General features: G+C 40.8%; 2 protein-coding genes across 8 annotated transcripts in view; one reads left to right on the top strand and one right to left on the bottom strand.

Moving 5' to 3' along the window:
- WDR48 (WD repeat domain 48) overlaps positions 1 to 15,229 on the bottom strand; it is a 45,131-nt gene extending 29,902 nt beyond the window's left edge. For 2 of the 3 annotated variants that reach the window (XM_032649421.1, XM_032649422.1), the window contains exons 1-3: positions 15,149 to 15,229; positions 2,763 to 2,903; positions 519 to 597 (exon numbers count right to left, since the gene is read on the bottom strand). In XM_032649421.1, coding sequence (XP_032505312.1) covers positions 519 to 597; positions 2,763 to 2,903; positions 15,149 to 15,196 — 268 coding nt within the window. In that variant the 5' untranslated portion in view covers positions 15,197 to 15,229. Of the gene's footprint in view, positions 1 to 518; positions 598 to 2,762; positions 2,904 to 14,744; positions 14,961 to 15,148 lie in introns of those variants that run through there. The other variant, XM_032649423.1, reaches the window with a different exon arrangement.
- Positions 15,230 to 16,323: 1,094 nt separating this feature from the next.
- Positions 16,324 to 17,881, top strand: part of SCN11A (sodium voltage-gated channel alpha subunit 11) — a 130,296-nt gene continuing 128,738 nt past the window's right edge. For all 5 annotated transcript variants that reach the window (XR_004352264.1, XM_032649419.1, XM_032649418.1 and 2 more), the window contains exon 1: positions 16,324 to 16,461. The gene's annotated coding sequence lies outside the window, so the exon portion shown is untranslated. The remainder of the gene's footprint in view (positions 16,462 to 17,881) is intronic.

The following is a 17,881-nucleotide window of genomic DNA, read 5'->3' as shown; positions in this document are numbered from 1 at the left end:
TATATATCTGAAAGTTCTTTCTAAAACCTATTGTATTTTGTCTCAAATATTTTTTTAGATAGGCAAGACAGACTTTTTTTAATGTTTCAGTTGAAGGCACAACTAATTTGATTATGCAAAGTTTCTCTAACACAGATTGCAAAACCAAGAAATGGATCTTACCATAATGAAAACAAAAAGAGATATTAATAAGGTTAAAAGAAGGATACATGTTGTATGAGTCTATTTATATACAATGACAATGCAGGCAAACTAATCAATAGTGCTTGTAAGACATGAGAGCAGTTACCTTGGGACAAGGGGTAGTGACTGAAAGGGTGGCATAAGGGGGCTTCTGGTAATCTGTTTCTTGATATGGATGTTCACCTTGTAAAATTTTAATGAGCTGTACTCTCGAGGTGTGTGTGCTTTTCTGTATGTATGTTATACTTCAATAAAAAGGCTTACATAAAAAAAGAAAAATATATCAAATTGAATTAAAATCTTCCAGCAGCCCCAAAATTCAAAGAAATACTTACATGTTTTCCCATTACAACAGAGTACAATGTCATTTACCCAATCGGTATGGTGTTCCATAGATGCTATATATGGATCTTGCTGAAATTAAAAGAAAAATCATAAAAATGTCTTTAGTCTACATTAGAGGATAAAATATATCACAAATTATAGATATGTTTATATTCTTCAATTAATGTGACACATTGCTCTAAGGTCTTAAAATTGACAACTGAATTCAGAGTAGAATTTCATCAAACAATTGATGCTTCCATATGACAGATATAAACAAGTTTTGTTTCAGGACAGTTTTATTACTGATGAAAGTCCAGGTTTCCAGGAAAAATGCTTAATTTTTATGCCCTGAGTTAGTGAAGGCAACAAGATCTGGGCTAGGCACTGTGTGTGACACGAGTGCAATAGGAAGGGGTTCACTAGAAAGGACAGGACATGAACAAATCTGCAAGCTGGGGGGATCTGACTCAGCAGTGGTGAAGGCTCAAAGCTGACAGCAGGGACAGAAAGGAAGCTGATGAGAGTGGTGAGAAGCGTAGCCAGACTGCAGAGAGGGATGCACGCTTCTGCTCTTAGCTGCCTACTGCTGTTTTTATCTGTGAACTAAACATTTTGTCACAGTATCTACAGTCCTTCAGAGAAGAAATGGAAGCCAAGGGCTAAAGGATCATCATTTCAATTCAGTAACTCAAGATTTTTCTATTCCTCTCACTTGGCTTAATCACCAGAAGAGGACTTTTGAAGAAGAATATTTGGTTACATCCTACACCTAAGACAGGCAAGTTCAAGATGATTCACGGGCAAAAAGAACAGCTCTCTACAAGTCTAGTTGAGAAATGATGCTATTCAATCTTGTCATAAAAATGAGGACCAGAAAGAGATGTCTGAGGGCAGGATAGGCAGCTTTCTAATTCTTCCAGGCTAGTTCTTGTGTTTTCCTTAATTTGTTTGAAATATTGTAAATTTCCAGGAAAGTGACATTCCAATTCAAATATAAGTTCCAAAAAGCATTTCAGAGCCATAGTTTTCTTACTTTCCATGTTTTTAACATTGGGCCACCACTGTTTCCACTGGTTAAAGAATTCAAAGCCCGCTGGACCAAAGTCCATTTAAAGAAACTATCCAGGAACCGTGCAAAGTAGTGGTTCCTTTTCAGATGGAGCATCAGACTTGTAGAGCTTGCTAAAAGACACAGACTTTTAAAATGACAAGGTCTAACATCAGGGTTTCAGGGTTAGATTGGGTTCTAACTCTGTCATGAACTAGCTACTTAACCATGGGTTAGAGTCTCTGAGTCCGTTTTCCCACCTATGAAAATGGATCTTAATATCTGCCTTGAAGGATTATTAAAACCATATTGGATACGAAAGTGCTAAGTGTCTGGTACATAGCTAGGAGTTCAAGAAATGCTCCTTCTTCTTCCCTGAATCTTTCTTTCTATGTCATTCATAATACAGGCATTCAAACAAAATACAAAAAGAACTCCTTTCCATTTGACTGGGGATTTATCTTCACATATCATTAAGTCCTGCTCCTGTTTTCATAGTTTTACACCAACTTATACTATATAATAAGGCCCTATGGGTTTTGTGGGCACCCTAATCACTTTTTTTTTTTTTTTTCTGCGGTACGCGGGCCTCTCACTGTTGTGGCCTCTCCCGTTACGGAGCACAGGCTCCGGATGCGCAGGCTCAGCGGCCATGGCTCACGGGCCCAGCCGCTCTGCGGCATGTGGGATCTTCCTGGACCAGGGCACGAACCCACGTCCCCTGCATTGGCAGGCCGACTCTCAACCACTGCGCCACCAGGGAAGCCCCCCAATCACTTTTAAATGAAGATATCAAATACTTGTTCAAGGTTAATTATAAATGTAAAAGCATATTCAATCTTTTTTTAGTAACACTGAAAAGGGATGCAAGAAAGCTTTTTGGGAACATATTTAGAACAGAAAAATAAATTGTTGCAAAGAAGCTCCCTACCAGACAAATCTCTTTGTTCCTTTGCAGCAAAGGGCTCTTATCACAAACCTAGTTTATAGAGTCCCTGTCTTAGCTAAAAACACTTCTGAAACTCCCCTGGGGTGTTTTTCTCAGCAGCTTACTGAATTCTGGTTGCAGAGTCTTTATTTATAGAGTGTACCAAATAACTCAGTGCTCAAAGAGATTAAATCTGAAACTGTGAAAGGCACCATATTAGACAGACCAAAACTTACTGAATATAGATTTAAAATATAAACTCAATCCCTGACTTACCTTGTGCTGATTGACACTCCATATTCTTATGATGGAGTCTCGACCTGCCGTGAAAAGTCTGTTTAGTGCTGGGTCCAGTTGCAGGGCATTGACCCCATTTCGGTTGTACTTCTCCACTTCATCTCGAATAACATAGGAAACCTGACAAATATGTCAAGATTTGCTGTTTATGAAGCTACAAACATGTGATAATAAAATGTAGCCTTCTAGTGGCCAATCTGAAATTCAAAATCCCATGTTTTCTAATATAAAACTTATTTCCGAATCCAATAAAAACTTTATTTTACTCTATAGAGACTGAAGGGCTGAGGAGAGAAGAGTGACATTAATAATAGCCTAGACCAAGATAAGCAAGTTTGAGGCTAAACCACTGCAAATATCTTCTAACTGGACTTTCTCTCCTACCCTTGTTTGTCTTTAATCCATTTTCTACAAAGCAGCTGGATGAATCTTTAAAACATGAATAGAAATATCTTTTTAAAATGTAAATAGGAATATCGCTCCCTGTTCATAAACCCCTCTGGCTGCTTACTCCACTAGACTCAGGATTGGATCTGGACTCCTCAAGTGCCTCTCCTGCCCCTCATCCTTGCTCACTGCTCCCACTCCTTGCACATACTGTGCCTCCAGACGGGCACATGTGCTGGTCCCCTCTGTCTAGAAGCTCTTCGCCCCACTCTGTCTGGCTAAGCTCTTCCTCCCACTCTGTCTGGCTAACTCCTACTGCAGTCTTTAGATTTCTGTTGAAATGATGCTTCCTCAAAAAGACCTTCTCTGACCTGCTAAGCAAAATGAGGTTTTGCTCTCCAATAACACACTAAACTTTTCTTTCAGAGAACTTTTCCCTACTCTATTATGGTTGATAACCTCTGTCTGCTCCATGAGAAAACTGAAGAGAATCAACCAAAAGCAATTACAATCAAGAAAAACTCAACAAGCTGGCTGGCAGCCAAAAGCAAAACTTTTCTATTCTAATGAAATAACCAGTTAAGATATAATGGGGGAAAGGGGACCCTATTTACAATAGCAACAAAAATAAATATCTAGAAATTCATTTTGCAAAGAAGATACATAATCAACAGGACAAGGTACATAAAAGAAAACTTGAATAAAAGAGACATACCATATTAGTACAGGAAGGTAGTACAGGAAGATCCAAAATAAACAATTTTTTCCTAACTTTGTGATTTTAACCCAACTGTGGTCAGAGTCTCACTGGATTTCTTTCTAGAAGTTGACAAAATATATACCAATAGTACAATGCTTTGAGGGGACTACCCAGTCACTTTTTTAAATGAAAGGATATTCTTTAAATATCTTAAAAGGTATTATAAAGCTACCAGAATTACAAAGGAGGACCACAATATGAATATATAAAAGGATCAATGAAATAAAACAAAATTCAGAAACATATTTTCCCATTATACATTTTTTATTTTGATATAAACAGATTTTGAAACAATGAGGGCATGATAAATTATTTAATAAATTATCTAGGAACATCCAGTGATTCTATTGCAAAAAATAATATCCTCTCTCCAAATCTTAAACCAAAATGAATTTTCATATGGACTAAAAATTGAAATTTAATAACCTAATCATGAAAATACTTGCAAGTATTTACATAGTCTCTACATAGAGAAGGCTCTGGTAATGTGACAAGAAAGACCACAATCTTTGCAAAAGAAAAGGGCAACGCTGATCTGACCAAACACAAGCCAAAACTTTCTATACATACACAAATGTTCACAGCAGCATTATTCACAAAAAAGGGAAACAACTCAAATGTCCATCAACTGAAAAATCCACAGACAGTAGATTAATGGTTTTCAGGGGCTTGGGGAAGAGGAGAATGGGGAATGACTACAATGGTGTGCAGGATTTCTTTTTGGGGGTGATGTTCTGGAATTAGGTGGTCAATGCACTTTGCAAATATATTAAGAATCACTGAGTTGTATACTTTAAAAAGGTAAATTTATGTGAATTTTATCTCATTAAAGCTGTTGTTTAAAACAAAGCAAACTTCTGAATGTCAAAAAAATAACATGAGCAAGGTTACAAGGCAAACACCTAACTGGGGAAAAAACGAATACAAAAGACAAGAGTTTACTCTTGACAACATACAAAGATTCCTCAGATAACAACAGAAAAAGTCAACCTCTCCAACAGAAAGAAAAACAGAGATCACGAAGAGGAAATTTTTTTAAAAGAAAAGAAAATGGCCAACAAACACATAAATAATAAAAGATGTGAAAAGGGCCAGGGTTGTATACACAAAGACAAGGATGTTGTTTTAACCCGGCCTTTCGGTGCAAGTAACTGTAACTGAAATCTACTCAAACAAGCTTAAATATTTTTAAAAATGGAGAATTTAAGATGAGAATTTAACAAGGATATCTAACAGAGCTCAAGGGCAGGAAATTCAATCATGACTCATAAGAGACATTTTAAAATAAAATCATGGCACTTCTCTACTTAAGCTTTTCACTGCATTTAAAGTCAAGTCCAAATTCCTCATATGCTTTGGTTCTACCCTGCAAACTCACACTCACCTCAAACTAACTTCCCCTACGCTCTTTGACGACAGTCGTACTAAACTCCTTCCTGTTCCTCAAACACATCAAGTTCTTTCCCATCCTAGGGCCTTCATATTTACTTTTCCCTGTGCCAAGAAGATTCCTCACCTCTCCCATCCCCACAAGAATACTATTCTCCCAGCTTTCATCTTGGCTGACTCACCCTCACCTTCACACTCCAGGTCTTAGCAGAAAAGTAATCTCCTCTAAAAGGCCTTCCCTGATCTCCTTCCCCTATCACCTCCCCTACTCCATTTCTTCTACAATTCTTACCACGCTGCATATTTATCTTTTTTGCTATATCTTCTCCATTAGAATAAAAGCTGCAAGAGGGCAAGGAACTTGTCTGCCTTGTTCCTCCTACCACAGTATCCTTAATATAGTATCTGGCATACAAAAGACATCCCATAAATATTTTTTGCATGAATCAGATACTGAAAAACCATCAGGAAACAAGCTGGCTTCAATGTTAGTTTCAGTCTCTCTTAATGCCTCTTCCTCTGGGGCTTCAAGGCTCCTTATCAGCTTTTCTCAGTACATTTCCTATTTAACGAAGATGAGGTAGCATATATGAATCTTGATTTTCAAATTTCTGGGAGATGATCTGATTGGCCCAGTGGGAAAGGGTCAGAGAATAACATGATTGTCAGTCCTCATTCCAGGTGGCAAGGAATTCTCAGCAAAACAAGTTTGGACCAAGCTCTTTAAGGGCATCTATTACAGATGTGAGATTAAAAACAGCAAATAGGGCTTCCCTGGTGGCGCAGTGGTTGAGAGTCTGCCTGCCGATGCACGGGACACAGGTTCGTGCCCCGGTCCGGGAAGATCCCACATGCTGCAGAGCGGTTGGGCCTGTGAGCCATGGCTGCTGAGCCTGCATGTCCGGAGCCTGTGCTCCGCAACGTTAGAGGCCACAACAGTGAGAGGCCCGCGTACCACAAAAAAAAAAAAAAAAAAAACCAACCCCCACCCCCCCCAACCAAAATAAACAGCAAAAAACTAGAAGTATCCAACCTAGTTGGGTAAATTTTGGCACACACATCTATAAAAGAGAATACTATTTAATCATTAAAAATGTTGGTGTAACTCTAGACTGATTAATATGGGAAGAAACCCAGGGTATATTTAAGTGAAGTATGCATGGTCTAACACAGTAGTGTATAATAATCATTACTGTAAAAATGTTGCATAATATTAAATATACATATATTTAAAAATAAACACACAAGTTTAGAAGGATATACACGTATAAAACTACCAGTAGTTATTCCTGAGTGATGGAATTATGGTGACTGTCACTCACTCATGCCTTTTTAATACAGTATGAATGTTTTATAATAGGCATATATTACTTAGTTTTTTGAATTTATAATTTAATTCTTATCCAACTAATTCTTGCCTGTATTCAGAAAATCAAATAGTACTGAAAGACAATAATGAAAAACCATCTCCCTACTGTCTGGTTAAGACTCCCCATACCCAGTCTTAATCCTTAGAGGTAATTAATTTCAACTCTTGGTTGTTTCTATTAGATAGCTACTGCATTTCTCGAAATATTGTGCTTATCCTTATCCATTTTAGACATCGCCTATTTACTCAAGCTATGGTAGGTTAGGAGGTAGCTCTGAAACTTGCCTCAGTAATTCTTCCCTCTACTCTTCTGATATCGATAGATCTATCACTGTTTTTGGTTGATTAAATAATCAGTGCTACACTGTTGGACTGTAATTGCTATCTACTGACTAGCCAAGTACTATATTATGAATACATTTCCTTCCTCAGAGAGCTCTTCATTTTCCCTAGAGTTCCTTCTTTCCTTCAATGGCTCCCTCTACTTTAACTTCAATTTTCTTGAATTACTGCAGCATATTAGATAGTCCAGCAAGAACCCACCTCCAACCCCCACTTTCCCACAAGGCTTCCCCCTCAGAATTTCCCACATTCTCACTCTAATCTGGGCTGGCTGCCCTCTCAGTCTGCTGGCACAGTTGTCACCTTCGGTGCTTCCCTTTACTGCTTTCCTGGGTTAGAGCCATTGTTTCCTGAATTCCAATGTCTCTTTTCCTTGCTCACTTCCCAGTACGGCAGAACTACATCCCCAGGACCTTAAGAAACTAACATAGAAGAAGGTACATGAGAGGTGACTTAGCCCTTGCATGTCTGAAAAGGTCATTACCTTGACACTTGATTTGGCAGGATAAAGAAGTCCATGTAGAAAAAAACTCAGCTTTTGAAAGCACTACTCTAATTTCCTCTAGCATCCAGTGCTGCCACTGAATTCAATGCCAATTCTGTTTCACTCAACTTTAAGGTGATCCCATTTTCATTCTCTCCCGCACCACCACCTATACAGCCCAAGATTTTAGGATCTTCTCTTTTTACTTGGTGGGGTATTTTTTTGGGGGGGGTTCTTTATCATGATAATTTTTGGTCATTTTATCATTAATTTTGCTGTGTACTTTGAAAGCCCTTTCAATCTAGAAACTTTCAGCTCTGGGAAATCTTACATCAATTCATTAATAACCATCTCTGTTTTCTTTGCTCCTTCTTAAACTCTCATCAGTCAGATGCTGGAACTTTCAAACTGATCCTTCATCTTTTATGCATTCTATACTATCTATCTCTGTCTTTTTGCTTACTTTTGTAAGACTTCCTTTACTATTTCGTAACTCTGCTATTAATTTTTTTGGTAAATTTTTAGCATGATGGACAAAATAGGAACAATAACTTCAATAAGAAAATGGCTAGGTCAATTATGGTCCATCCATTCTATGTAGTCATTAAAGAATAAACTACACACAATGATATATTCCAAGACATATCACATTAAAAACTTGTTAAAGAAAAAAAAATTGGCTGTAGACAGAAGAAAAATAGGATTCAAGTCTTTCAACAAATACTGATTAAGCATCCACCAGTTGCCAGGCTCTATTCTAAATGCTGAGGATACAATAGTGAGCACAGAAGCCCTCCGGGAGCTTTCATTCTAGTGGGGGAAAGACAGTAAGTGAAGTTTTTTTCTCAAGATATAGGCAAGCTTTGCAGGCAGAAGAGATGGAAGTAAAAGAAAAAGAAGAGTAGAAGGTGCTGGACACAGAAGCAATAAATGAGTGAACAAAGTCCTGGAAAAACTTCATTTAGGCAAAGTCAAGAGTACAGGCAAAGGCAGAGAAGATGAGGACTCATTTCTGCCTTGATTTGCTTAAAAAAAAAGGAGGGGGGGGGAAGGAAGACAAGGTACTATAAGGACTCTGCAAGGGATGGGAAGCCAGAAGCCAGACCATCAGTACGAAGTATGCATTTGGAAGAGACAGTTAAAGGGACTCTGACAGGGAGAAAAATGACAGGGTATTTCCCCCAGTAGCAATATCCAGTTAGGTTACGCTAGGAAAGCCTGCTCCCAAGCTCATTCAGGTTGGTGGCTGAATTCAGCTCCCTGAAGTTGTAGGCCCGAGGGCCCTGTTTCCTTGCTTGCTTTTAGCCAGGGATTCATCCTTGCTCCTGGAGGCTGCCTGCAATCTTCATGCTTTCTATGTGCCTTCTGCAACAGAAGGGCCGCCCTCATGTCTCACATTTTTCTGACTTGGTCCTCCAGCGGAGAAAGTTCTCTACTTTTTAAGGGCTCACATGATTAGATTGGGCCCACTGGGATAATCCAGGATAATCCTCCTATTTCAAGGTCTGTAACATTAATTACAGCTGCAAAATCCTTTTTATCATGTAACCATAACATATGCATAAATTCCAGGGATTAGGGCATGGACATTTGGCAGTGGTGGGGGGCGGGCATTCTGCCTACCACAGTAACAATTTTTTGTATGAAAACAAATATGGATATATTACAGAATGAGTACAGAATCACAATATTTTTAAGAAAAGAAAGGAGACTTAAAAGCATTTCAGGCTCACAAAGAGGACACTCTGGGCTATTCCCCCCAGGTTTCCCGGAGGTGTGCATTAACTCATTTCCACTTGGATGTCTAACAGACATCTTAATCACGGCATGTCCCGAACCGAGCTCCTGACAGTTCTCTCCAAATGAGCTTTTCCTGTCTTCCTCATTGATGACGTTAATGGCAACTCCATTCTTCCAGTTGCTCAGGCCCAAAACCTTAGTGCCAGCCTTACTTCAACTTCTCTCATCTCACATCCTGTCAGCCAGTTTTGTCATCCAGAATTCAACCCATTTTCACCACCTTGGGTGGAGCCACTATCATATAGCACCTGGATTTCTTAAATAGCTACTGGTCTCTCTGCTCTGCCCTTGCTCACCTGCAGTCAGGTGATCCTGAGAAAACACATTTCTTCTGCTCAAAATCCACCAAATGCTTCCTACCTCACTCAGGAGTAAAAGCCAAAGCCCTACCATGGCCTGCAGTGCTCTACATGATTTGGCCTGCAGTTACCTCTCTGATTTCAGCTCCTACTCCCTTCCCCTCACTCACTCCATGGCAACCACAATGGCAACTTTATTATTCCACAAATAGGCCAGGTACATTCCCACCTCAGGACCTTTGCATTTGATATTCTCACTGGAATGCTCTTCCCCCAAGTAACAATCTCATTTCTCTTAGATTCTTACTCAAAAGTCAGCTTCTGAGCAAGGCTTTCTCTGACCACCACAAAAAAATTTCACTTTCCCTCCTCTGCTGCTTATCATTAATCATTTTTTGACATTTAAAGGTTATTTTTCCCCCAACATCGTATTATGAAAAATTTAGAGAACATATAAACGTTGGAAGAATTACACAGCAAACATCCATATATCCATATGGATATATTCTACAATGAACATTTTCTATCCATTTGAACATACCCATCCATTTGATCCATATCATTTTTCAATGGCTTTCAAATTAAGTTGTGCATCATTAATAGTATTTCCCCCTAAGTACTTCAGCATGTATATCATTGACCAGAGTTCATTATTTATTTATGGCTCCTTTTTCAAAGGTAAGATTTACATTTAGTGAAATGTACACATCTTAAGTATACATAGATACGTCTGACAAATTAATACACCTGTGTAATACAAAATTCTACCAAGATATATACATCACCACCCTAGAAAGTTCCCTCATCCTCTTCCCAACCTCTACACCCCACCCCCAGACAATCTAGAACTGACCCTTTTCACCATAGATTACTTTTGCCTGTTCTGTAACACCTTATAAAGAGAACCACACAGCTCTTTTGCGTAAGGCTACTTCTAGCTCTCAGGCTACATCAGGCTAAATTTGGCCAAGAAAAATTGGCCAAATATGAATAATTCTTACATGTGTTTTTTCCTGTTCAACCTCGTGGACCATGACTTTCTGCTTGTCCCTATGTTTCGAGAGTGCTGATTTTAAAAAGTATTCTAAAAAGCAGTCTTGCAAATAAAAATAGGACAATTTCTAGCCTGACTTCTCTTAGTCAGGGGTTAGTAAAAAAACTTCTACAGAGGTTAGTAAAAAACCACCCAAGGACCAAATCCAGGCCAAGGTTTGTTTTGTAAACCAAGTTTTAATGGAACACAGCCACACCTATTCATTTGGATATTGTCCTATTGCTGGTTCCATGTTATAATGCAGAGTTGAGTGGTTACCAAACAGGAGAATAGCCTGCAAAGCCTAAAATATTAACACCTGGCCCTTTAGAGAAAAAGTTTACTGACCCCTGTTCCACTGGATATCATATTGGCACTGAATTTTTTATTACCATCCTATATAAAAGTAATTTACCTTGGACATATGGCTAATTTATAAGGGTCTTTCCTTGAGAAACCAGGATTTGGCATCATCCTACTGCTACCTTAAGAAAGTCTTGAAGATTAAACAACCCCAGAATTGGGGCTCAGAATGAGGAGTAAAGACCACACTGAGCTCTGACTAGGTCTAGAATAACTAAATATTTGGCAGGGAAAGGGGATTAGTACTGGTAGAACAGACATTTGTTGGTTGCCTCTATATTCCCCCACTGCTCCCCAATATCTTCCTCCAAAGCAAGCAAATGCCAGAAGAAATTGTGTAGGGACTATTTAAGGAGACTGTTTACCATGGATAGTATGGGGAAAGGATTTGAGGTCTAGAAACAGGTGCAGCCACCATGCCACCAAGAGGGAAGACCCAGATCTAGGAGTTTGGAATAGGAGAGGACAACTTGGAGGCAGCCCAATGGTAAAGGTGACTTTACATCACTCCTCAGGGTAGAGAGGTCACAGTGAATCTGCTGGTTCAAGATTTGCGTGAAGCTAGCACCACCTCTTGAGTTATCATTTATATGAGCCAATACATATGTTTATTGTGTGAACCCGGTTATGTTGGATTTGGGGTCATTTCCAACAAAAGAATCATCTTGTTATGAAAGACCAAGTATTTACATTCTTGGACCAACACTGAGTACTAGGGCATGGTTATTGCTCCTAAACCATGAACACTAGTAACTTTTGTCCAACCTCATTCCAAGAGTTCTGAAGCAAGTAAGGAAAAGAGGCCACAGCTGAAGGAAAGATGGAGACAGACAGCCAACCAACCAAACCCAGGTTGCTGGAAAATCATAACATTAAAGGGATTGCCAGGACTGAAAAGCCTTGCTGTGATATCCTGATTACCAGGAGAGAGCTGCATCATATATTTAAATTCACACATTTGTCTGATCATGTTTCAGACAATCACAAATCCACCCCTCCTCCGCATACTCACCTCCAGTCTCCTTAGAAGTTTAAGATGGTAGGACATGTGCTCATTCTTCATTGTGTCTATAATTAATAAGTAGTATGCTTGGACCCTTCTCCACTGGTTATTTATCAATATTATAAGTCTCAACGGTTCTTTCTGGCCTACTATTTGATAACGGAGCTCAGGGCTACTGCCTCTTAGTACAAGAAACAGACAGCCAAGAGGCAAAATAAATTACTGTAGCCATATATATTTTTTCCAAAATGGAAAGATTTTTTAAAAATTTATAAGAGCAAAGAATGTTGTAAAAAGTTAAAAAATATAAAGGTTCATTATTTTAAAGTAAAAGATATTCTGTTTCCCACCTTACCAATAATCACATAATGTAATATTCCAGAGATAATCACTGTTGATATCCTTCCAGACTTTGAAAATGCCTTATTTCCTTTGTGGAAATGGGACCATGCTATGTTGATTTCCTATTTTGACTTCTGGACACCTTTCCTTTTTAATAATATATATCTAGCTTATCTTTTAATTGCAAACTAGTCTACTATATGAATGTACCTAACTTATCTGCCAATTTACTACTGATAAACATTTAGATTTTTGCTTTTCACAATGACAGCATTCCTATAATAAACACCCTTGCATAACGAGAGAAAGATATATGCATACATACTTTTTTTTTTTTTTTTTTTGTTGGTATGTGGGCCTCTTACTGTTGTGGCCTCTCCCGTTGCAGAGCACAGGCTCCGGAATGCGCAGGCTCAGCGGCCATGGCTCATGGGCCCAGCCGCTCCGCGGCATGTGGGATCTTCCCCGGACCTAGGCACGAAGCCATCTCCCACTGCATCAGCAGGCAGACTCTCAACCACTGCGCCACCAGGGAAGCCCTGCATATGTACTTTTTGTAAAACAATTTTTTTAGACAAGGAATTGCTGGGTCAAAGGAAATGTGTATTTAAAAATCTGACAAACAGGAAGACACGAAACAGTGAATATCATGACTCCACTTAGAGTAAAAAAATCACCTAAGTCGGGTACACACACGAAGAAGTATAGAACATTAGTTTTCAACCAGCAACAACTCTGCCCTCCAGGGGACTTCTGAAAATGTCTAGAGTCAATTTTCGTTGTCACAACTGGGAAGGTGCCAGTGTCTAGTGGGAAGGCAGGATGATGGAAAACAACAGTCCTCCCACAATTAAGAATTATCCAGCCCAAGATGTCAATAGGGCTCTCAGTGAAAAACCCTTAGCTAGGATTATATCTCACAGTCTTCAAAGCAGTTTTCTTTGAAGAGTGGAAGACAATTATCATTTACACTTTTGTTTGTGGGGTTTTTTTTTTTGCAATGAACATGCACTAGTTTAAAAAACATTTCCATAAACAAAAGTTCTCCCTTGTGTTGAGATAAAATCAATCTCTGCGGCTTCTCATACTGGTTCTACACCTTAAAGACAAATTCTGAAAGCAGCTAACAAGACTCATTGAATCTTCTCTTCAGCAGACTGATCTTATATGGTTCTTCTGAATGCTCTTCCTAGGAAATAGCTTCAAGTCACTTCACCGATCTGATTGCTATACCTATTAAGAACAAGGTGCTAAGTGCTGATCCCCAAACTCTAGTTTTGTACTCTGATCAGTGAAGAGTGAAATGATCATCTTCCTCATTCTGCATACAATGGCTCATACTCAGCTTATTAAAACACTCAGTTTTTCCACACATGCTGCAGCTACTTTACATTTCCCCCATCCAGTACTTTTATATTGACTTTTAAGTCTAAATGCAAGAAACTAAGACACTTGATTAACTCTCCTTACTACCCTAAGGAAGGTGGTAGCACTCTAGTGTCTAGAATATAATCAAGTTACAATTTTGAGTTACATTTTAGTCAGGAACAGACATTCTCACCTGACTTGGATGCTGGGGTTACTTAAATCCCATCACTGATGCACTTAAAAATCACCAACAAGGTATGCTATTTTAGATTCTTATTAATGTCACTCAATTCAACAAACATCTAAGTGAGTGCCTAGGACACTGTACTGATCAATGAGATCAATAAAACAAAGAAGTGAACTGGCCAGAAGACTTTATGACCTACAGCCATTTCCTCAATGAAGGAGCCCCTTGTCCGGACTACCTATTAAACACTGGCTGATTTCAACCTGTAGAACTATATATAATGCTGTGTTTTATAAAGAAAGCTTGGGTGTTACTTATTCCTGTACTCTCTCAATTCTTTGCACATTTTGGGGCCTAAACTAAGTGCTCAGTGAATGTTTAATAAGTGCACCGTACTGTCACCACTACATACAACATACCTGCAGGTAAACACCTGTAATAGGGCTTTTACTCCTCAGATCGTTGAAAATAATAGAGAGCAATAACGCTTAAACGTACCCAAAACAAAACTGGATTCACGAAGGCATAAAGCACACACGGGCGGGTTAGGTAACTCTTTACCCATGAATAATACATTAGAGAAACAGAAAGAAAGATTCAAGGATGCACTCTGAAGAAGAAATGGTGAAGACGAAATTAAATTCCAAAACACTGAAAATTATAATTCCCCCACTAACACCAGCATACTCCCACGTCATTTCCACCGTGGGGGTGGGGGGACGCTCCCGCATAAAAGGAGGCAGGGGGCTCCCACATGCAGACCCCTGCTTAAAAACCCTGCAGGGCTCCGCAGCCCAGCCGCAGCCCCGCCACGCCCCCGCACGGGCCCACTCACTCCGCTGCCCGCCCCGCGGGGAAGCTCCCGCAGGCCTCCGCTCAGACGCCGCTGGGCACAGCGCTTGGGAGACAGGCAAGGGAAGGGAGGCAGACGGGCGGGGAACGAGCCCAGCCCGACCACGCAAGCCCAAGCCTACGAAACAGTGGACGACCGGCAACCCCAGGATCCCAACCGCGCGCCCAAGGGTCCCGGGACGGGGCCCCGGCGGGTCCAGTCAGCCGCCCCCCGCCCCTTCCTCAAGCCGTTAGAGCCGCAGCCCCACCCCTAGCCGCCGGCCGCGCCCCGTCCCGCTCGCCCCAAGCCGCTACCCCGGCCGACCGCGGCCCGAGATATCTGCTCGCTGGAGGTGGGCCCGGGGATGCCTGCCACGCCCGGGAGGTCGAGGAGCCGGGGTCCCCTACCTGTACTTTCCTCCGCCCTGCCGTGTTCTGCCGGTGATGGGCCGCCATCTTGCATGTTGACAGTCCTACGTCATTTCCGGAAGTGGCTTGGACCGGGCGGATGTCCCGCCTCTTCCCCTTTGGCCGAGGCATGGTGGAGCTTTTCTCGGGGACGATTTGTCGCTGCGGCCGGTGACCCTGTGGTGCGGCAGAAGCACTTAAAAATCGTTGCGTGCATATAGTGCTGGCGGAGAGAGAGGCAGTTTGTGACCCAAGGGAGCAATCTGTATCCAGCTCTGTGTGGGCCTGGACCCTGGCTTGCGCTGTTCTCCTCAGAGGCCCAAGTAGGCATAAGAAAAGCGCTGAAAGAATTAATGTTGGAGATGGGCGCCATGGACTCCACCTCCACTCCCTCAAACATTCGTGGGCAGCCAAAGGAACCGGCCTATTTGCCATGAAGTACCTAAAAAAGGCGGAGGATTATAAACTGGCCTGGAAGGAGGAGAAATAGAAAGGTTTGCAAAGGAGGTGGCCCCATCTTATGGAGGCGCACAGTGTTCGTTTAAATAAGAGATGGGGAATTCCCTGGCGGTCCTGATTAGGATTCAGCGGCCAAAAAAAAATTGATGTTATAAGAAGGCAAAAAATACTAGTTAAAATTGTTTACAGCCGGACTTACCTGGTGATCCAGTGGTTAAGACTTTGAGCTTCCACTGCAGGGGGCATGGTTTTGAGTCCCTGTCGGGGGCGGGAAATAAGATCCCGCATGACCCACGGCAAAAAAAAAAAAAAAAAATGTTGACAGAGACGACTAAATTCCAAATCCTGAAGGAGTTGGGGCTCATTCTAGTATCTGGTTTAAATCATCTCATACTGGGACAGTTAGACCTTTCAGGATGAAGGTCTGACCTGAGGAAATTTTCCTGACACTAATTGTAAGTCTTGATGGTCCCAGGCTAATTATTTGGCCAGTTGGTCGAGGACATGGAAAGAGCACGATTGGAGAACTGGTGACAAGGAAGCCTTGGGAAGGGATATGGTGATGGACTTTGCAGAATGAATCTTAAGAATCATATGGATGAAATGAACAGCTTTGTGGATTAAACTCAGCCTCCTTTTCCAGGCTCAGTGATTGCTCAGTGGACTCATGAATGAAATGGTGATGATAACAAGGTTGGAGCTGTGCATGGGATCATCAAGCCACTGCTGAGCGTTCAGGTTGCTAGCAGCAGTGAGCAGTCCTGAGTTGGTGATATGCCTCATGCTCCAGGAGGACCAGCCAACCACTTGGAGGCAAGCGGATTCCATTGGCCCTCCCAGTCATCGAGGAAGTGGTAGTTATTTGTCCTCTCTGAAATACACTAAGTTTAAATTTGCTTTCCTTGATTGCTCTGCTCTGTCAGCACCACCATCTGGGAACTTCCTGAATGCTTTATGCACTGTCATTGTGTCTGACACCATATTGCTTCTGATCAAGAAATTCACTCTGTAATGAAAGAAGCAATGCAATGGGCTGTTGCCCATAGAATTCATTGGTCTAATTGTATAGTCTATCACCAAGAAGCACCTGGTCTTATTGAAGTCTTAGTTATGGTGCTTTCTGGAAAATAACCCTTTTTGATGCTGTTTTATAGGATGCAGTATATGCTTTGAACTAGTGTGCAATATTTGGCACTCTTTCTTCCTGTTCCTGTTATCTACTGCTGTATAACCACCCCAAAACTTAGTCGTTTAAAGCAACTTCAACATTTACTTTGCCTACAAATCTGTAATTATGCAGGGCTCAGTGGGGACAGCTTATCTCTGTTCCACTTTCCACCTGATGCCAGTTGGGGCAGCTAAAAAGTTGGCAGCTGGCATCATCTAAAGGCCCACTCCTTTACATGTCTGGTGACTGATGCTGAATCTGTGGGCAGAACACCTACTCATGGCCTTTCCACAGTGCTGTTTGGCTCCTCACAACATAGTAGCTGGGTTCCAAGGGCAAGCATGCCAGGAGAGAGAAATCCAGGTGGGAACTGTAATGCCTTTTCTAAACTAACAGTAGAAGTCCTGCAGTGTCACTTCAGCCACATTCAATTCATAGAACTTAGTCACTAAGGCTGCTTATATCTAAGGAGACTCCTTTTTTTTAAAATGGGAGAAATGTCAAAGAATTTGTGGATATGTTTTAAAACCACTACATTTCCAAAGGTAAAATTAGTGGATTTAGGAACAGAGGGATATTACACCTAATGTCCCCCAATTACAATTTTTTAAACTGCCATTCTCTGAGATTCTGGACTTTGCTGGTTTAGAGGTTTGTTACCAAAGAAAGGAATTCCTCCAACAAGGCTGAACGACGGTTCTACTGATTTGGAGCTGGGACTGCCACCTCACCATTTTGCATGTCTTGTGTCACTGAATAGGAAGGAGAAGAAGAGCAAGGTTATGGTTTTGGTGGAAGTAATTAACCCTGATCATGAAGCAGAAATAGGTTTGCTGATATAGCTTTAAACAGATAGGTACATCAAACACTCAGATCCCTTAGAAATGAAGGTATTGGTTGAAGGTAAAGGGACAACAGAATAGCTGGTGGAAAAAGGAAGTCATAAAGGGAAGTGAAATTCTCATGATCAGGGGAAGAAATGAGAACAGTCATGTTTCCTTTCCTTTCTTGATGTATCATGTATACTTTTAAGTGTTTTAACTTTTATTTTCTTTCTTTACCCTTTACTTCACTATTATATGTGGGGTGTCCTATTGTTGGTAAAT

The sequence above is a fragment of the Phocoena sinus genome, chromosome 11 (assembly GCF_008692025.1).
Source record: "Phocoena sinus isolate mPhoSin1 chromosome 11, mPhoSin1.pri, whole genome shotgun sequence".
In the NCBI taxonomy this organism is placed as follows: domain Eukaryota; kingdom Metazoa; phylum Chordata; class Mammalia; order Artiodactyla; family Phocoenidae; genus Phocoena; species Phocoena sinus.
Note: the sequence above shows the minus strand (reverse complement) of the source record. Positions and strands in the feature narration are given on the sequence as shown.